The sequence below is a fragment of the Miniopterus natalensis genome, chromosome 6 (genome assembly GCF_054644295.1).
Source record: "Miniopterus natalensis isolate mMinNat1 chromosome 6, mMinNat1.hap1, whole genome shotgun sequence".
NCBI lineage: Eukaryota > Metazoa > Chordata > Mammalia > Chiroptera > Miniopteridae > Miniopterus > Miniopterus natalensis.
This window is the reverse complement of record NC_142086.1, coordinates 1,871,780-1,892,638: the sequence shown is the minus strand read 5'-3', so window position 1 is coordinate 1,892,638 and position 20,859 is coordinate 1,871,780. Positions and strand designations below refer to the sequence as shown.

At 47.2% G+C, this 20,859-nt stretch overlaps 1 protein-coding gene across 2 annotated transcripts in view; it reads left to right on the top strand.

Annotated features, from left to right (window-relative positions):
* ACAD9 (acyl-CoA dehydrogenase family member 9) overlaps window positions 1–16,612 on the top strand; it is a 56,284-nt gene extending 39,672 nt beyond the window's left edge. Inside the window, exons 8-18 of one of the 2 annotated variants that reach the window (XM_087818041.1) lie at window positions 2,400–2,473; window positions 3,976–4,051; window positions 5,658–5,728; window positions 6,006–6,125; window positions 6,395–6,523; window positions 7,522–7,601; window positions 8,372–8,498; window positions 8,744–8,821; window positions 9,394–9,522; window positions 10,254–10,326; window positions 11,173–16,612. In XM_087818041.1, coding sequence (XP_087674167.1) covers window positions 2,400–2,473; window positions 3,976–4,051; window positions 5,658–5,728; window positions 6,006–6,125; window positions 6,395–6,523; window positions 7,522–7,601; window positions 8,372–8,498; window positions 8,744–8,821; window positions 9,394–9,522; window positions 10,254–10,326; window positions 11,173–11,273 — 1,058 coding nt within the window. In that variant the 3' untranslated portion in view covers window positions 11,274–16,612. The remainder of the gene's footprint in view (window positions 1–2,399; window positions 2,474–3,975; window positions 4,052–5,657; window positions 5,729–6,005; window positions 6,126–6,394; window positions 6,524–7,521; window positions 7,602–8,371; window positions 8,499–8,743; window positions 8,822–9,393; window positions 9,523–10,253; window positions 10,327–11,172) is intronic. The other variant, XM_016215642.2, reaches the window with a different exon arrangement.
* The last annotated feature ends 4,247 nt before the right edge of the window (window positions 16,613–20,859 follow it).

Below are 20,859 nucleotides of genomic sequence, written 5' to 3'. Positions count from 1 at the left end.
AACAAAAACAGACTCATAGAAATAGAGACGAAAGATGTGTTAACAGAGGGAGAGGACTAGAGGATGAGTGAAAAGGGGAAGGGAAATACAGTCAGTAATGTGACAATTTTGCACAAATGATTAGGAGAGTTGGTGTGATGATTACATTGTAAGTTAAAAAATGTTGAATCACTATATTGTCCACCTGAAACTAATATAACCAATATAATACTGTATACCAACTATATTTAAATTAAAAAAAGAATGCCACAGTGACTGTGTACCGTTCCATTTGCTGAGCATCAATGATTTCAAGATTAGTGAAACAGTTACAGTCTTGTGGAGCTCTCAGCCTTGAGGGCTCCACAAGACTGGAGGGAGGCATAGTGGATACAAGAAGGGCAGTGGGTGTCCTAGGTAAACATTCCATTACAAGAGACCCTTTATTCCCTGCCTGGAACTTCCTCCCTTCTCTCAATTCCCTTTCTACCTGTCCAGACTTGCTTGTAGCCCCTGGTGAGCACTTGGTTTACTGAGGCTGGGTCTTGTGAGTGGCTCTCAGGATGCAATGGAGTCCTCACAGGACTCTACCTTGTGGGTCTCCTACTTCAGATCATGGAGAGTATGTGCTGCAGGGTACTGCATGCTGCTCTGGCACCTCCAGACCCACTTCTGTTTGCCACCTTGTCTTAGGGACCCTGTGTTCTGAATGGTGGTCTTTTCCATGACATCTGCTTGTCCTGGGGTGGGGGGAGTGTCAGAGGTCCCGAGCTCTAGCCTGGCTCTGGCACGTAGAAGCTTTGTGACCTGGAACAAGCTAGTTTGCTCTTCTTCAGTTCCCTCACCTAAACGAAAGGGATGGTAATAGAACCTTGTGGAGGTGACATGAGAAGGGACTGTTACGATGTATGTAAATGCTGAGTGTACATGGAAGCTGGAGATGCTGGTGGTTGCTGTTATGACATTACCACCATGACTGGTGCTGCCTGTGAGTAATGAATGTTCTAACAGAGCAAGGAGCAGATACAAAGGCCCTGAGATAAGAAAGCTCAGTGTGCTGGTGGGGAAGAAGTAGCCAGAGTGACCACCAGGGTGGAGGGAGAGAGCAGGGCTGCCACTGTGCACTACTGTGCGGGACTGTCCGTACTGAAGTCTAGGTAGGTGGTGCCCACTGGGATTATGCCGTGGCTCTGTGAGAGGGGATTGGGTGGCAGAAGATGAGGTCAGAGAGGGAAGAAAGGTCCTCCCCACACTCAGCAGCCTGTGAAGGATCAAGAGCTGTTAGGAGAAAGGCCTGGGCCTCACAGCCCATGTGCTTAAGCCATACATGAGACCCAGTGGCCAGAGAGATGTGTATTTCATCATATTTTACCAGCAGGGTGTTTGAACACAGCTGTGATCATAGAATAGAAGGTTAGCAGACCTGGTTGCCCACACTGGGTTTGGGTGCTGCTTGGGTTTTGAGCCATTACTTCCCTGTCCCGAGCCTGCCTTTTCTCCAGCATTAGTTGCTGGGAGCTATCGTTTCTTTATGATATAACATACAGAATCCCACTGTTACAGAGAACACAGTAGAGAAGCCTCTGTGCCTTTCCTGCCTCTCCCCTCACCCCTGCCATGCTTACCCTGACTGTTCTCTCCACATTGCCCTCTAGTTCCTTCAACACGCCAGGTGCGTCCTCACTGTAAGGTCTGCTAGTCATTCATTGCTGCAGTAACTCACCTGAGAAACCACCCAGGACTCGGCATTTATTTCTCTCCTGTAGTTCCCAGGTGCTGTGTGTTGGGTTCAGGCATGCCATATGTTTTCTTGAATGTGGTGGAGCGAGTTCTCACAGCAGATCCTAAGAGCGCAAGTGGCCAAGCCAGACTGGATCAACACAGCGGACGCCTCTCTGCTTGTGCTGGATGGGCTCCGTGCCCCTAGCCACAGCAAGTCACATGGCCAAGCCTGGCAATGTGGGTAGGGAGAGGCAAATCTCCTTCCACAGAGCCACAGTGCAGGGTTTGCTGCATTAAAGCATAGTGAAATGGGACCGACATTCCCCCTTGCAGTGGGGGCCTTAGGAAGTGCTGCGCTGCCTGGTTTCTTTGTTCTGTCTCAGTCTCTTTCTCATCCTTCAGATCGCACCTTAGAAAAGTCTAACATAAACCCTTAGTAAAAATAGGGTTACCCACTCCCCTCCAACCTGTCCCTGTGCTAGATGTATTTCATCCGTCGCACTTTACACAGTGCTGTAACATCTTGTTCATAGCTTATCTCCCTGACTAAAGTGTGAACTCCACATGGGCAGAAACCTTGTCTTTCTTTACTGTCCTATCAGTAGATGTAGAGTGAATGAATGAGTGAATTGCATTTCATGCCTGTGGGTAAGTGCAGAGTAGTTTGCATTTAAGGTCTTTAATTTCATGTGTTTCAGCTTGTGAAGTCCATTTTGAAAACACCATGGTGCCCGTTGAAAATGTTCTGGGAGAAGTTGGAGGTGGGTTTAAGGTGAGTTGCCAGCAGCAGCCCCTGTGACTGCTGTGTGGTTTCATGGTGCAGTTTGTTGGCCCCAGCTTTCTGTCTCACCCCTGCTTATAGAAGACCAGCCTGTGCTGGCCAGGTGACCATGTATGGTTCTCCATTGGGAAATCAGCATAGTGGAAAAGGGAAAAATTGGTTCCTGGAAGAGGGAGTGTGTGGTTAGAACTAGGTCCCTTCATTAATCTGTGAGGCTTTGTTTGCCTTGAGTAAGGACAGGACTCTTCCTTAGCAAGCATCAGAAAGCAGGCACTGGGGGAGCACAGGCTCTTTTAATGCATAACCCTGTTTGTTTGCTTGTTTGTTTTGAGTCAGATTTATTATTTTTATTGACAGATAATTCATGTAACATAAAATTCACCCTTTTCAATTGTACACATTGGTTGTTTTCAGTATATTTGCTATGTTGTGCAGTCATCACCATGGTCTAATTCCAGAACATTTCCATCACCCCAGAAAAAATGTGCCATCCCTCTTGTTTCCACTTCCCCCCATCCCTTCGCAATCACTATTTCAATTTCTGTTTTTATGGATTTGCCTATTTTGAACATACCATGTAAACGTAATCTATATGTGGCCTTTTGTGTTTGACTTCTTTCATGTAGCATTATATTTTCAAAGTTTATCCAAGTGGTAGCATTTATCATTCCTTTTAAAGGCTGAATAATATTCCATTGTGTGGATAGAACGCACTTTTTTATTCATTTATCGGCTGATGGTCATTTGTATTATTTCCACCTCATGGCCATTATCAATAATGCTGCCGTGAACATTTGTGTACAAGTTTTTGTGTAAACAATATGTTTTCAGTTCTTTTGGGTATTAACCAGAAGTGAAATTTCTGGGTCACATGGTGACTGTATGTTTAACTGTTTGAGGAACTGCCAGGCTATTTTCCACAGTGGCTGCACCACTTTACATTCCCATGATCAGTGTATGAGGGTTCTTGTTTCTGCACATCCTCACCAACACTTGTTATTGTCCATTTTAAAAATGAAAGCCATCCTCGTGTGTGTGAAGTCATATCTCATTGTGATTTGGTTTGCATTTCCCTAATGACTAATGTAGCATCTTTTCATGTGTTTATTTGCCGTTTGTGGTATCTTTGGAGAAATGTCTTTTCAAATCCATTGCCCATTTTTAAATATCTTTTTTTGTTGCCCTGTCCTAATTTACTGGATCCCCTAGGTAAGTATCTCATATCCCGGTGAACTCCTCCCCCTGGCTGTGAAGCAGGGAACAAAGCAGTGCCTTCAGCCAGCACTCCTGCAGCTTGGTGCCTGCCGAACCTAGGGTGGTAGAGGCGGAAGGACTGGCATGGAGCAGCAGTCTGTGTGCAGTGATAGGTGTGATTGTTATTCAGCTCACCCAGAAGATACGCAAATTAGACCATATAGATAAAGGAACAAAATGAACCCCCTGAAATCTGTCTCCAAGAGAGCTGGCATTCATTGTTCACGCTTTCTCTGCAGGTGGCCATGAACATCCTCAACAGTGGGCGGTTCAGCATGGGCAGCGCTGTGGCTGGAATGCTCAAGAAATTAATCGGTAGGTAAGTCAGGGACAGGAGCCCCCTGCAGTGCAGACTTGCCCCTGCTGCCTCCACTCCAGCCTGGAGGCTCTGTCATATGTTCAGGGCAGGCTGGTGCTGAGCCAGGCCACCTGGGCAAACGTTCTCACTTAAGTTTAGGACCTGGGCTTTGGTTTAGATCAGAGAATGTATTCGGTCTGTCCCCAAAGGGTGAGTGTTCATGTTTCAGCACTCCTCTCCTTTACATGCTCACAGGGTGGGAGGAGGCTGTGGACATTCCGTCAGAGATGGAGATGGGCAGCTGCTCTGGCCACTAAGAGCGGAGCTGCTTAGCGAGCATCCACGTGTGAGCAGACAGCTGTGAATGTCAGCTCTAGTCTCCCAGTGCTGCCCTGTAGGCGGCTCTCCACAGTGGGTGGGCGCAGGACTGGGGTCAGAGCCCTGGCCTCAGCCTCTCGACCCTCCTGTGTTCCTCTGGCAGGGCCCCTGAAATCTGGACTTTCCTCTGCCAGTGAACTTGAAATAGTCCTAAGGGCTTCTGCTGGGCACAGAACATCGTTACTATGTTAGCATTGTGGGAAATTCAGGGGGCCCTGGCTGCGGATGGTGGATTTCCCAGGGGCCACATACCACTGAGTGCTTACGAAGTTCTTCAGAGTTTAGGGTACAGTGGGAACAGGAAGGCTCTGGTTTAGGGTCTTACCTCCTTTTTATAGATGAAGAGACTGATGCTCAGAGAGGGTAAGGGTTTTTCCCAAGGGCATGCACCTGGGCCTAAAAGCTGACTCAGACTCCAAGCTCAGGGCTTGTCTCACTCTGCCCAGCTGCTCCCAAGACCCTAAAGCCCTCTGGACTTCTTTCCCATCTGGAAATTCCTCAGTACAAGAACTTTGTGGGGGTGCTCATGGCAGCCTCTCCCCAGAGGATGCAGAATGTGGGTGCCTTTTTACCTTATAGGCCCACCATGGGGAGCAGTTTGATTGGATCATACCTATGGAAATGTTTGGAGAACACTGTCCATAGGGGGCAGGGGGTTGCTGACTGTGTGGGATGCTGCCGTATTCATTTGGGTGTCTTCAGTGCTGGCCCCATGACACAGTTTGTGTTCACAGCTGTTCAGTTTGAAGCTGTAGGCCCGAGTTTTCAAAACAGACTGCCTTCCTGCTTTGGTGATGGACAGCTGTGAAGGTGTGCGCCAGCCCCTACTTCTGTCTAGGGTGTTTCTAGATAGGGGGCCGGACTTGGTGCTAGGCGCCTTCCACCTGAATCGTGTGTAATCTTCACAACAACTCTGAAGTTGGTGGGATTGTTCAGGGAGGTAAAGTCGCTTGTCCCCAGCTACCAGCTGGTAAGAAAAAGTAGCAGGTTGAAACCTGTGTCTGACTTCAAACTCTGTGCTTCCACGTCTGTCCAACGCTGTTGGCACCCCTGGGAGTGGATACACCCTCCTCCCACCTCGACTCACTAGGAAGCAGGGGCTCTGTCTTTCAGGGCTCGGTCTCTGCACACGCATTTCACGTAGCTCCTGCCAGAGTGTTTGAAAGGTGGTGATGGTAGCCTTAGGAAATCATCTTAGGATAACCAGAAAATGGTGCTTTTTAAACACTTTGCTCTTCCTCTCAGAAATGACTGCTGAATATGCCTGCACGAGGAAACAGTTCAACAGGCACCTCAGTGAATTTGGATTAATTCAGGTACTGAAGGTTGTATAAGTGGCACGTGTTTTGATCTCACTATGTGAGCATTTAGTGTCTTTCATTTTCTGTACTGGTGACTCCTGTGCAGTGACTGGGGAGAGGACGAAGCCTGATTGAATGTGACACCCTTTTGTGAATGCTTGGGCTAGGCTCTCTTGTGCAGTGCAAGGCTTTGGACTTAATTACCTTCTCTGCTGGTTGGCAGATTTGGTTCTCAGCACGTATAAAATGCTTCTTGATTGTTTTTTCCCTTTTTTCCCCCTAAATGCTCCAGGAAAAGTTTGCCTTGATGGCTCAGAAGGCTTATGTAATGGAAAGTATGGCCTACCTCACAGCGGGGATGCTGGACCAACCAGGGTTTCCTGACTGCTCCATCGAGGCTGCCATGGTGAAGGTAACCCCAGCACAGCCCGAGGGAGCTGAGAAAAGCTGCCTACTACTGTTGGTCAGTGTGGTCAAGGAAGGAAAAGGACTTGCCTGAGGTTGCCCAGTGAGACTGTGACAATCAGAGCTCGTGCCTGGCTCGGTCTCATCTCAAAGCCCAGTTCTCTGTCAAGCCTCCCATTCCATCCCCAGCCGCTCTGCCCCTGTTCTGAGGTCCTCCTTTTGGAAGGGAGTTGGTACTAATGACCTTGTGCTGGTCTTCTCCTATGCCTGTGGCAGGTGTTCAGCTCAGAGGGTGCCTGGCAGTGCGTGAGTGAAGCGCTGCAGATCCTTGGAGGCTCAGGCTACATGAGGGACTACCCATATGAGCGCATGCTGCGTGACACCCGCATCCTGCTTATCTTTGAGGTGCGTGCCCTGCTGCCAGCTCCGCCTTGCTCTGCCGTGGACCTCCTGAGCCTCCTGGTTTTGGGGCCAGACTGGCTTGTGCACTCTCTCCTCCTTACAACCCTGCCTAGACCCGTTTCTGCTGATGAGGAAGACGAGGCTGAGAGGCCAAGCCACTCACTCAGGGTCTCACTTCCAAGGGTCCTTTCTGCTGAGCCCACCACCTCTTGACAACCTACCGCAGGTCTTTGCCAAGTTGCTTCTGCCAGCTGTGGTGGGACAAGCAGAGATCTTCTCATAGGACGCCTAGGTTGTGCCTTGAATGCTCTGCCTGGGTCTGGGTTTTCTTCTTAGTATATTGAGGGAGCTTAAGAGGATCATCTCTGAGGGCTTTCCCAGCCCGACAGTTCTCCCTCTCTAATTGCTGCCCCCCATGAGTATAAGGTGCTGGGAGGGACCTGGGTGGGGAAGAAAGGGGGGTTGGGGCCAGAGAAACACCTCAGATACCATCCCACCTTTGGGGTGCTAGTGATCTTGATTGTGTGGACTGACTGACCTCAGAGGAAACAGGAATACCAGGGAGTGAGGGACAGAGGTGCACCTCTCCTGAGGGGACTGAAGTCTTATGAAGCAAGTGCAAGTGCACTTGGCCCTTAGAGGCAGAAAGGACTTAGATCAGGCCTAGGGGTGGGCTGTATGGGTCAAGCACAGGGACGTAGAACATGCTAGGCCCAGTCAGGACCTCACCTCTGAGCTCTAGGCGAATGGGGTAAAATAAGCCAGTTGTGGTGGCGCCGGGGCAGGCGATGGAGTAAGTGAGGGGACGGAAGGGGAGACAAGGAGCCAGGTTGTACAGGACCTTGGCTCTTACTCTGAGGGCAGTGAATCTATAAAAAGCCCTCCTCAAATAGCTTCCTCAGTGTGGGTGGGCAGTGGCACAGTCCATCCAGTCACACATGCTGTACTGCTGGGGCTAGATTCTTTGGGGTAGCTTTTGACCTCTGTACTGCTGGCCACAGGGAACCAATGAGATTCTCCGGATGTACATCGCCCTGACGGGCCTGCAGCACGCTGGCCGCATCCTGACTGCAAGGATCAAGTAGGTACCATTACTATTCTCTGCTCCTCAGATCCCACCTGGAAAAACAAGGGGGTGGGCAGTGTAGCTCTGTAGAGCCGAGCCCATTCACTGACTGGCTGAAGGAAGGGGAGGTGGACAGGAGCCTTGGCCAGTGAGTGTTGGGCCTTGAAAGCTGGGCTCAGAGCATGGCCTTTACCGGCGGGTGATAAGAAGGGTCAGCTGCTCAGGGAAGCCCTCACTGCCCTGCACATTGGTTCCCTCCCCTGACGGTTCCTGTTTCCCATGCTGCAGGGAGCTGTGTTTCCAGAATCTGGGAACGAGAGGTACCCCTAAACACGTGTCAGGCCCCAAGACCAACACAAAACCAATTTGTTTCCCCTGCCCTTGCTCCCCTCCCTTACTCCCCTCAGTCGCCGTCCTGGGGCCCAGGCAGTTGAAACCACTGCTGGAGCCGAGACTAGGCTGTTTAGAGCTTGCTCCAGAGTACTTCACAGGGAAGAACTGCCTGGAAACTGGCTGTGACTCAGCTCCCTGTGGTGGGAGCACACCACTGAGGAGCCTGGCTGCCCTCTGATAGGCTGACAGGGCTTGGCCTGCAGCCAGGTGTCCCACAAGCCCAGACTGGGGGAAGGTCACATCGGGCCTGGGTTGGCCCTTTATGGCTTTGCATGGCAGGGAGAAGGAATGAGTGCCTTAGAGCTCTGGGGTACCTATTGGTGGGGGTTTTGTTACTGGACAGTGGGAGGAACAGGAAGGCGTCAGGTCATGGAGCCGTGGGCTTTCTGCAGTGAACTTAAACGGGGCAACGTGACCACTGTCCTGGAGACTGTTGGCCGGAGGCTTCGGGACTCCTTGGGTCGAACTGTGGACCTGGGACTGACAGGGAAACTTGGAGTTGTGCACCCCAGTGTTGTGGTGAGTGACCCCATCAGGTGTAGCCTGTCGGATATCTCCTTCCCAGAAGGGATATGACCGGGGTGTTGGGAGGACCAGCCAGCCCTGAGGGACAGCTGATATCCCATCTCCACCTGTTACAATGGGGAGCAGCGTGCTTGTTAGTCAGGCCTGGGTCCTGGAGCCTTGCCATGCCCTGTGCCAGTGGGAAGGACGGGCACCATGGGGAGGAGGTGCTGAGCTGAGTCCTTTCCTGTGGCTTGCAGGACAGTGCCAGGAAGCTCGAGGAGAATGTGTATTACTTTGGACGCACTGTGGAGACATTGCTACTCCGCTTTGGCAAGGTAGTTGGGCCCCTGCCAGACCTGGGGGTGGCAGGCCCTCCAACTTGGGGTCAGGGAGGTGGGGCCAGCATCTGTGAGATGATGTTTTACCAAGTCTCCACCTTTAGAACCAGGCTTAGGAAGAAATCTTACTGTGGAGGGTGGGATAGGGAGGCAAGGCTGGCTGTGGCTGTCTGCCCAGGGACCACTCAGCTAGTGGGGTGGGAGCCTCTGCTGGGTAAACACCTTCCAGGTGAAGAAAGGCTCCCTGCATTTGGAAGGGGCAGCCCCAGCATGGCCTGAATCTCAGGACCTGATCTCTGAGGCTCTTGCTGCTGAGGCTGTATTAAGCCCTGGCCTCTCATCTCAGCCAGGCTCCTGGGACCTGGTCTTGCCTTGACCCTTGCCCAAATCTAGACAGAGTAAATGGAAAACAGTAGGCTACTGTGAGCCAACTTCTCACAATCTTGAGGCATAAAGTGAGGCTCGGAGATCGGTGAAGATGTGCCCAGAGAGGGACCCTGTGTGTGGGGAGGTAGGAGGGGGCGGGGTAGCAGGTAATGGGCCTCCACCCTGGGCCTCTGTGTTCCCAGACCATTGTGGAGGAGCAGATGGTTTTGAAGCGGGTGGCCAACATCCTCATCAACCTGTATGGCATGACGGCCGTGCTGTCTCGGGCCAGCCGCTCCATGCGGGCAGGACTCCGGAACCATGACCACGAGGTGAGCCACCCTGCCCTGCCCTGTCCTGCTAAGCTGCACAGGGCACCTCCCATGGGCTTCGTCCTGTTGCACTTTAATGAGGCCTGGTGCTTGGGGGATGGGGTCATTGGGTGGCATGGCCCAATTGAGGAGTATCAAGTGGGAGGGGCTGGGCAAGTCAAGGGCCTTGGCACCCAGTTGTGGTCCCAGAGAGGGGGAGTGAAGTACAAGCCCATGCAGCAGTTGACCTAGACACTGTGGCCTGAGGTGAGCACTGAAGCTCCCATGGGATGGGAGGGTGCATGCTGCTCAGGACACAGGGTCACTGCCTTTCGTTTTCCTACCGGAGACAAAAGGGTGGGTGAATGAGGTGAATGGTAGGATACCAAACCTAGGGCCCTCACCCTGACTATCTCCACACCCTGCTGGAGAGGTGGATGCAGTCATTGAGTGCCTGCTGGGTATTTGGTCTTTACGTGCATTGACTCACAGTAGCCGGTGGCCACAGGAATTATGATGCCCCTCTAGCAGGGGAGGAAACTGAAGCTCAGAGATGTTAATTTGCCCTTGGGACAGAGCTAGTTTGGCTTACAGCTGAAATTAGAACCTAAGATTGTGTGACTTCTGAGCCAGGTCTCTAGTCCCCGGCCAAGCTGCTTGGTAGTTCTTTGAAGTTTAGGGGTCAGTCACCAGGGAGGGGGAGCCCAATGGCCCAGAGATCCCAGGGTTCTCTCTGACCTCGGTTCTGGCAGGTTCTGTTGGCCAACATCTTCTGCACGGAAGCTTATTCCCAGAATCTCTTCACCTTATCTCAGCTGGACAAGTGTGAGTAGGGTTGCTTGGGGGAGGAAGGAGAGGGTCTGATTCCAGGTGACTGTGGATGGTGAGCTGTTTCTGGACCCTGTCAGGCTCTCATGGTTTGCTGGCTGCTCACAAAAGTCTGCCTTGAGCGAGGGCTGGGGAAGACCTGCACTGACCTGCAGTGAGGCTGGAGCAGGTGCCAAAGCCCCTTTGCAGGCCCTACAGGCATCTGCCCAGGGAAGGTTTACAAAGGAAGGAGTCATTTCCTTTGCCTTTTCACCCCTGCACTGCAGTGGAGATGCAGCTGCCCTTCTTGCAGATGTCCTGGGCTGCTGGCCTAGACCATGCAGGGGTTTTGCCTGTGTTGCTCAGTCTGCTCAGTCTGGAATGCTCTTATGGCCATGTCTTAGAATGTGTAGCGTAAATTTTCCTTCTGACCCCTACAGTCCTGCTGGCCTCAAGGCTTCATGTCATGTCCCCTACAGAGCCCAGCCCTGTTGCTAAAAGACTGGAGAGGAACACATCATTCTGTGTAGGTCCTGGCTCTGGGTGCTGTCTAGTGTGCTCCACAGTGCTGGCCTGACTGTCCACGTGCTGTGGAGAGAGGAAATGTTTCTCCTGCTGCAATAGGCTTGAATCGCAAAGGGGTCTTTTATTGAGCAAGTGCCTTCTCCTACAAGAGCTGGAGTTTTTAGGGATTAACAGGATGAACCTTTTGTTACTCAGAATGAAGCTCTATCTGTAGCCCAGAATCACTTCCTGGGGGGTTGGAGGGAGCTCCCACAGGCTACTGTTGGAAAAAAATGCTCCAGCAGTATTTCTGTTATCACAGTGCAGAAAGATCACTCACTATCTCTTTTCCTCTCCCAGATTCTCCGGAAAATCTAGATGAACAGATCAAGAAAGTGTCCCAGCAGGTCCTAGAGAGGCGAGCATACATTTGTAGCCACCCTCTGGACCGGACGTCCTGAAGCAGAGGACGGTGGTTCCTGCTGCCGCCAGCCCAGGCCATAGACCATTGCCGGACAACTCTAACTTCTTCCAGAAGGTGTCGAGCTTGGGGCTTTTTCAAGTTGAACTGCGTCTTCCCAGTATTTACCTGAAGGTCTTTCTCCTGGCCTGAGGAAGCCTCTTCTATCTAGGCTTGATCGGTGGGCACTGCTGCCTGACGTGATCATCCCAGGTTCTAAACGGAGGTGGAGGGAGAGGGTGGAGTTGCTGAGACCTGGGATTTGAGTATGTACTATTAGTTTAGGAGACTTCGGAATGGAAACGGGGGCTTGTGTTACTGCCCCTGTGGCATGAGCCTTGGGGGACCTGTTTTGGGCATGGACAGCAGCCATTTCTACTCAACCACACATTCCCCATGAAATAGCCTGAAAGCTATGTACGTGTCATTCATTCACACTAGGAGCAAAATGTACTTAAAACGTGTACCAGGAACCACTTAACAAAAAGATAATTTAAAATGGCAGTTTGTGTTTGTTCCTCTAGTCATGTTTTTTCTCAGAACCAACCTTTAATGGATGACATCATGACCTTAAGAACCACCCTGCAAGAAGGCCCTGAAGCTGAGGAGCACGTGCCCACTGCAGGGCCATGGGGGTTATGAGCCTGCTGCTTTGATCCTCTGGTGATGGCTGGAAAGCAGCACTGCTTGGACCATGACAGCATACACTTGTTCCCACCTGGACTTTTCTGTCTGTTTTCTTTGCAAGGATTGCCCTCTAGTTTTAAAGTGAGAAGAAAAGGTGTCTTTAGGTGGCACTAACAGGCCTTTGCATTTCTCCAGGCTCCCTTCTGCTGTCACTTCCGGGATGTACTGGGGCCCAGCAAACTGGCTGGTTTCAAGCTTTGGTTCCTGGGTGGTTTGGGGGTCCCTTCCCCCAAAAGCCCAGTCTAGCTGTTGCCTCAAGATGGGAGGAGAAAACCAGGCTCACTTTTCCTCCAAGTGTAAGTCACTGTCTGCTGTGGTGAGAGAAAAAGGCCAAGTAGATTAGGAATGCTGAGACCTGAGCCAGCTCAGGGGCGTTGGCCTGGACATTCTGCCAGGGTTTTGGTAGCTCATCTTCAAAACGTGAAAGTTTACAAATACTGTGACTTTGGAAATAACTTTCCAGTGAAACTCAAAGCTCTTAAGCGTTGGCAAGGAGGCATTTTGCACAAAATGGAGAGTACATATCTTCTCTGTGCTGAAAGGGAGGGCTTGGGAAGCATGCAAACCCCGTCCCCCTCAAGAAAGGTGCTTCACTCTAGGCCTTGTGGCATGGAAGTCCCTGTGAGCAACAGGGGACTCTTTCCTGTTGAGTTTAAAAGGCTTTTCACCTTCCATTTCTGAGTTTTTAAACAGGTTGTAGGGAGGGGAGGGCCCAGCATGCATTTGTTATGTGCTTTCAGCAATATGCACAGGCTAGGACTAATTGGGATGCTCAGGGAACTTGTGCTGGGAAGGCCTGCAGTGGAGCCCACCAGAGCACTCTGGCCAGTGAGGCAAGCGTGGCATTCCTGGGCTGGACCACAGCAGAGACTGAGCTTCTGAGACACCAGCATGTAGCAGGAGATCTTCGCACAGCCCCAGAGACCAGGGCCTATTCTGAAGAAAGGCAGCCAGGTCCAAGTGGGGGGAAAGAGGTTTCAGGAGCTTGTCAGCACTTCCTCCTACTCATAGAGCTATCACTAGCTTCCCTTGGGAGTCAGGGGAGGAAGGAACTCCATCCGGATTTCTGGGAAAGGGTTCTCTGGCAAACCTTGTCATCAGAATACCCATTTCTCTGCACATAAAGATTCTGGGTCTATAAACCAACAAATTTAGGTTCTCTGTCAACCTATAAATGACTTTGAGGTCTTTCTTCATGAAAGAAAGGACTTGGAGGGATTCATGTAGCAAGACCTCATTCTCTCCCCTCGCCCCCAGAGGGAGATGGCAGTGTCTTGAGCTGGAAGGAAGCTGGAAAGTCCCAGCGAAGCCCAGATCCTCTGCATCCAGCTGTTGGCTGGGCCTCCAGAGGCCAGTCATGGGTAGTAACAGTGTTGAAATTCAGAAAGCCCTTAGATCGTCTTCCAACTTTTCATTTTTCCAACAAACCAGACCCAGAGCAATAAAGGGATCTGCCCAAAGTCACACAGCTGGAACTAGAATCTGGGTCCCCTGAGTTCTAGCCCAGCATTCAATCTGCTACACCAAACCCATTCTGAATCTTGATTTCCTAAGTCATGGGTATCTAAACCAAAATGGATACTGCTGAAGAATGAAAGCTGCGCAGAGCTGCATAACAGCAGCATCAGGAGGCTCGGCTTTGCAAAGCTCTTGTCTGCTACCTGTTGCTGGGTTCAGTGCTGGAGAAGCACGCAGCCTGAGGAAAGGCAGTGGTTTCTTGTACAGATGAGAATGCCAGTGGCGCTGGTCCCACTCTCTTGATCCAGCACAGGCTCCCGCACATTAGCAAACTCTTTTCCCTCCACTCCTAAATTGGGAACAATAAGTTAGGAGGAAGTCCCTGTGGACACCCCACTTGAGTCCCTGCTGCTCTGTGGACTTTAGTCACCTCTATAGTGGTGCTAGTGGGCAGCAGCTCCAGGTGATGGTCATTTTCAGTGCTGCTCTTAAGGCCTGTCACTTGGAGTCCACTGGCTATGAGCCCGGCCCAGTGGGTTTTCTTGGCGTTTTTTCTTCTCTTTTTCTGACTCCTGAGACTCCACCATGGCTGAGAGGTAATTCTGTGAATATACGACTTGTCTGGGCTCCTGGAAGGGAGGGGCAAACGTGGATGGAAGGGTGGTGGCAGATCTGGAGAGGGCTGACTGAGCCTCTGGTTTCCAAGTAGGGGTCAGAAAGACCTGAGGGTGTAGTGATAGTTCCTGACAAGGGCATTTACATTAACTGAACTGTGCAGCTGCCCTGGAAGGTTCATGTTATTGTGTCTTTTAGAAGCCCTTATGTAAAGTCACTGTGTGTGGAAGCCTTAGCCAAGGCTTTTCCTTTGGGGCGACAGATGCTTTTCAATAAGGAGCAACAAAATACTCTCTAGAGGGGAGGAACCTGCAGTGGCTTGCAGCTGTGAACGTCTGAACATTCACTGAGGACCTCTTGGCTCACCTCTGCATGTGGAGAACTCACTTAGCCCAGGAACAAAACACCTCTCCCAGCACCTGATCCCTTGTCTGCTCCCCCTAGCTGGTTGGCTCTCCATACACGGGAGATTTTCTGCTGACCTCCAGGCAAGATGGTCATAAAGGAAAGTGTGTGTGGGATAAGTCAACTCATTATAACTCTGGACTATAAACATTTGGTTGTTTCCTACTCTCTGAGCCTCTCACTCACCTTGACCATCTCGTGTATCCCCTTCTTTGACAAGCTCTGTGGAATTGAAGATCTGAATACTGCAGTTAGAGACAGCATCTTTGGTAGGGGCTTTGATTCTAAACACCTTCACCACAGACTTTGGAGATTCTTGCTAACCTGGTAGGCTCCCGTGATAGTTTTCTGAAGAAAGAGACAACAGTCATTACACAAGGCCCCTCACCACCTTTTTGTCTTCAGCTCTGGAACTTGGCTCTAGTGCAGGTATTGATTCTTGAATCCTGGAGCTGCCATTTCATCACAGAACCCTGCAAAAGGGCCATCTAGCCCAACCCCTTACTCTCTACAGTGGACCAGAAACTTGACATTTGCCTAAGGTCACTGGAACTGGTACACACAGCTCTTGGCCAGGCCAGGGTTTATGGCTCAGGTGGTCAGAAGTGGAAGAGGCTTGAGGATTCCGTGGTATATACAGGGGAGATTATAAAACTGCCATCCTTGACTATGATTGTGTAAGGAGTCTTTTCTCTCCATAGCCTGAAGATGGTCTGCTGGCTTCCTTTGTGAATAGAGGTGCTGGGACACAAAAAGAGTTTCACACTAATGTTAAGTACTGTGCAACATAGCTTGCTCTTATCTGTCAACCTTAAGCAAAATACGTTTTGCTTAAAAAAATTTTTAACTCAAGATGGTGACTTTGACTCATTTATTAATGTAACTTTTTGTCTTGACTTTGGAACCTTTGAGGAATTTCTGTAAGAGTGCAAAATAGTCAAGGGAAGGAATAAATCTGTGATTTATATACAAAAGAGAAAAGTTGGTGTAGGCAACTAGACCCCTGTGGCTTGGAGCAACAGGGACTGAAGGCAAAGGCAGCCTAAAGGTCATTGGATGAGGGACAAAACTCAGGCCTTCGAGCACCTTTGAGATGATGGTGTTAGAAAGGCCACCTAGTATAGGATCCTGTCATGGCCCACACATAACTTCAATCAGAACATTTAGTATTTTGTCCAGTTTTTGTGGTTACCCTTTGGCAGGGTTGCTCTAAATTAGTCTGTTGTTAATAAAAATAGAAGTCCCTGTTTCTTCCAAATCCTAGAGCAGGTGGATCATAGCCTGGGGAGACAGATTCTTCCTTTCTTGATACTTTTCCCCTAGAGTTTAAAGTCGAAGTTCTGACGAAAAGAGGTTACTTGGTGAAGTAAAAACAGTGGTCAACAGTTCTGGGTGCCTGGGATTCTCTGCTCTGAGGCTGATCTGCCTGTGTATCTGGGGAATTTGGACTCAGCCAAAGTAACTAGATGCCTGAGAAGTGTATACAATATTAAAGAAAGACCACAAACTGAACAACTGAAGCTAAATTAATTATTCTTAAAAGATGTGAATGAATATATTAGCAGTTGAAGCAGAATTAAGACCGAAGAAAAAGAAATATTGGGTGTAAAAACATTAAAGGTGAAATAAAGGACACAAATAAATGAGATATACTGCAGAAATAACAGCTGTGGAATGAATTAGTGAACTGAAACATCAGCTCTAGGTATGCTCCCAGAAGGCAGCCCTGTACAAAGAGAAAATTAGAAAACCCGAGTTTAGGGAATGGAAATAGAAGTAGCAGAACCTACACACATACCCAAAAGAAGCGGAAAGTGAGAATAGAAAATTTTGAAGAAAGAATGTGAGAATGTAAAGGAAATTCCAAGCTGGACACATCATTAGATTTAAAACAACAAAGGCAAAGTTTGATTAACATCAGGTTCCACGACAGCGGTGCTGTAAACAAGGACTTGAACCTGCAGTTTTATATCCAGCTTAACCCAAGAAAGTTGATTCAAAGACATTGCTTTGAAAATATACTTGGAAGAAAATTCAAAATGGAGGAGAAAAACCCAGAACTATTTAAAGTTAACAATTGTCAGTTTTCAGTATCCTAGTGAAGTTCTCTTGTCTAAAAAGAACCAGGGAAATATAACAACCTAGAACTGAAATTCTAGAGACATATAACAGGGCTGGGGGGGGGGGGGGGAGTGAGTAGGAAAAGAGAAGAGGGTTCTAAGAGTGCTGCTTGTCTTATAAAGGAAATTATAAGTTAGAAGCTTCCGAATTGGAGTATATAAAAATTAATATGGTCTTTAGGATAACTTCCTTGGAAACAAAGACTATAGCTTTTTAAGTTAGTGGAAGAAAACCTGATCTATCCAAAGAAAATAATGTGGCTTCCAAAAAGCCGAATCTAATAGTAAATGAGTTAAGCTTGCCAATTAAAGAATTCCAGATTGGATTTTTTTAAAGCTAATACTGTGCTGCCTATAAAAACTGCTTTAGATGAAAAGATACAGGTTTGACTTTAAAGGGAAGAAGAATATAAACTAGGCAAAATGGGACCAGAAAACCAAAACAAAAAAGCTGGAGTAGCGTTCTTGATATCAAATCACGTAAGTAAAAAATCTGTCAAAAGAGGCAAAAAGGTATGTTGTCTGTTGAGAGGAGGAAAGACAGAGAACTATTACGAACATCTTGTGCACCTAACAATAGTCTCAAATTTTATTAAGCAACAACGGCCAGGATTGCGGAGAAATATGGACATCTGTTTGACATTGTAGAGCAATCAAAGTAACCAGGATTTGAGGGGCAAAGAATCTGGAAAGAAGAGATACAGTTAGTACATATTTTTTTGCAGTTTTTCTGAAGACATTTGCTGATTCCTAAGTTGCACATGAATGAGAAATGAAGCAGATAACCAACTCCCCCCCACCCCCAAAAGCAGCTAAAGTTCAAGTTTTAGGCAGATATTTTGGAAAGTGTTACTGTGCTAGGAACACAAAAAAATTGGATTTCAGAGTGTTCCATGGAAGAAGGTCCATGGTAGCACCCTAGGCTTTTGGTTCAGAATTCAGAAAAATCTATACTTAAGGAATTTGTCCTTACCTGCTAGAAGAAAATTAAGTCCTCTCTGGAAGAAGATGGCAATTTTTCCTACACAGTGTTCACCATTTAATAAAAACACCCAAAGCAATTTATAGGGTCACTACAATTCCTTTCAAAATTTCAATGGCTTTTTTTTTTTTTTTTTTTTTTTTTTCACAGAAATAGAACAAACCTAAATTTTTATGAGACCATGAAAGATCCTGAATAACCAAAGCCATCTTGAAGGAACAACAAAGCAAGAGGCATTATGCTTCCCAATTTCAAACTTCATGACAAAGGTATCAAGTCATCAAAACAGTACGGTATTGTCATAAAAACAGACACACAGATCAGTGGAACAAATGGAACTGCATATACAGTCAATTTACAACAAAGGAACCAAGAACGTACCATGGGGAAAGAACAGTCTCTTCAATAAATGGTGTTGGAAAAACTAGACAGCTACATGTAAAAGGATGAAATTGGACCACTGTGTTACACCACACACAAAAATCAACACAAAATGGATTAAACTCTTGAACTTAAGACCTGAAACCATAAAACTCCTAGAAATAAAAATGGTAGGTAAGTTCCTGGACATTGGGCTTGGTGATAAGCTTTTTTGATTTGACACCAAAAACAAAGGCAACAAAAGCAAAAATAAACACGTGGGACTACATCAAATTAAACAGCTGCTTAGCAAATGAAATTGTCAATAAAATAAAAAGGCAACTGGATGGGAGAAAATAGTTGCAATCTGATAAGGGGTTATCTCCGAAATATATAAGGTACTCATACAACTCAACAAAACGACAAAAAACTCTCAATACAGTTAAAAAGTGGGAAGGGGATCTAAATATTTTTTTCCAAAGAAGACATATAGATGGCCAAAAGGTAAATAAAAAGGTGCTCAACCTCACTGATCATTGAGGAAATGCAAGGTAAAACCACAATGAGCTGTCATATCTCACTTGTTAAAATGGCTATTATAAAAAAGACATGAAATAAGTGTTGGCAAGGGTGTGAAGCAAAGGAAACCCTTATTTACTGTTGGTCTGTGTACTAGTGCACTCACTATGGAAAACAGTATGGAGGTTCCTCAAAAAACTAATTAATAGAACTACCATATGACCCAGCAATCCCAATCTAGGTATTTATCTAAAGGAAATAAAAACTAACTCGAAAAGATACCTACACCCTGTGTTCACTGCAGCACAGAAATAACCCATCAGATAAATATGTGAGATCACACGCATGCACACACGCATGCATGCACAGACTGGAATATTGTTTAGCTATAAAAATGTCATTTGTGACAACATGGATGAACCTTGAGGGCACTATGCTACATGTAATAATGCAGAAAGACAAGTACTATATGATCTTATTTGTGGAATTTAAAACAACCACCAAAATGAACTCATAGATTAGATGGTTGCCAGAGGCAGGGGTGGGTGAAATGGATGGATGTGGTCAGAAGATACAAATTTCCAATTATACAATAAATAGGTCATGGGGATATAATGTACAGCATGGTGACTACAGTGAATAACTCTTTTATTTCTGAAAGTGACTAATAAGAGAGGAGGTCTTAAGAATTCTCATCACATGGAAACAGTTTGCTATGTGTGGTGTATGTTAACTAGACTTACTGTGTTGATCATTTTATAGTATATACAAATATTGAAGCATGTTTTGTACCGAAAACTAATGTTAGTTATATCTCAATTAAAAAAATTAACAGACATACCAGGAAACAGGACTAAATTTATACAGACCAAGAGAAAAGCAGACAAAGAAACTCAAGGTAATACAAATATTGGAATTATCAAAGACATTAAGATAATTATGATTAATGTAATAAGGAAAGTAAATGCATAGGTAGAGAACTGAACCAGATACCTGGAATCTATAGAAAAGTCAAATGGTAATCTTAGAATTGAAAAAAAATTATTAAAATTATAATTCACTGGATGGGTTTAATAGCAGACTGGACTTAGAGCAGAAGATTAATGAGTCAGAAGAGAGATTGGTTGGAAATGTCCAGATTGAAGCACACACGCACACATACACAGACATACAAGATGGAAAAAGTATGAGATATATATGCAATATAAGAGATAAGTCCTAGTGAAAATACTAAATTTGTCATTAGAACCCCAGGAGGAGAGGGGGAGAGAATATGAATAGAAGTAGTTTTAAAGTGGAAGATATCAAACTACAGAAACAAGAAGCTCTGTAACCCAATGGCAAGATCTATACAGAGAAAAACACATCTAGGAACATCATAGCAAAATGGCTGAAAACCAAAGAAAAGGAGAAAAATTGTAAAGGCAACCAGAGGAAGACGCATCATCTTCAAAAGAGCAGGAAGACTGACTGCAACAGAAGAAACGCTGTAAGTTGAGAGAATGGAATGACATCTTTATTATTTTTAATAATGCTTTATTAAATTTATTGCGGTGACTGGTTAATATGAACACGTATCTTTCAGGTGTGGCTTTCTGTGTTACAGGGTCTGTATATTCCCTGTGTGCCCACCACCCAAAGTCATATCTTTTCTGTCACCATATATTAGGCCCCCTTCAACCTCCCCCCCCCCCTTTTGCCCTGGCAGCCACCACACTGCTGTTTGTGTCCACAAGTTTCAGCTTTACATCCCACATAAGAGTGAAATCACATGGTTCTTAGCTTTTTCTGCCTGACTTATTTCATTTAGCATAGCATTCTCAAGGCTCTTCCATGTTCATGCAAATGGCAGTATTTCCTCCTTTCCTATGGTGAGTAGTATCCACTGTGCACACCTCCCACATCTCTGTCCAGGCCTCTACTGCAGGGCACTTGGGCTGTCTCCATGTCTTGGCCATCGTGAGTAATGCTGCAGTGAACATAGGGGCGCATATATCTTTGTGAATACATGTTTTTGAGTTTTTCGGGTATGTACCCTGGAGAGGGATTGCTGGGTTGTATGGTAGCTCTGTTCTTAATTTTTTGAGTCCTCGCCAGACTGCTTTCCATAGTGGCTGTACCAGTCTGCATTCCCACAGCAGTGAAGGAGGGTTCCCCTCTCTCCACAGCCTCTCCAACACTTGTTATTACTTGTCTTGCTGATAACCGCCCCTCTAACAGGTGAGAGGTGGGATCTCATTGCAGTTTTGATTTGCATTCTCCTAATTGCTAGTGAGGTTGAGCATCTTTTCATGTATCTATTGGCTGTTCATAGGTCGTCTTGTGAGAGGTTCAGGTCCTCTTCCCACTTTTGATTGGGTGGTTTTTTGTTGAGTTTTATGAGTTCTTTATATATTTTGGAAATTAAACATTTGTCATAGCTACGGTTTGCAAATATCACC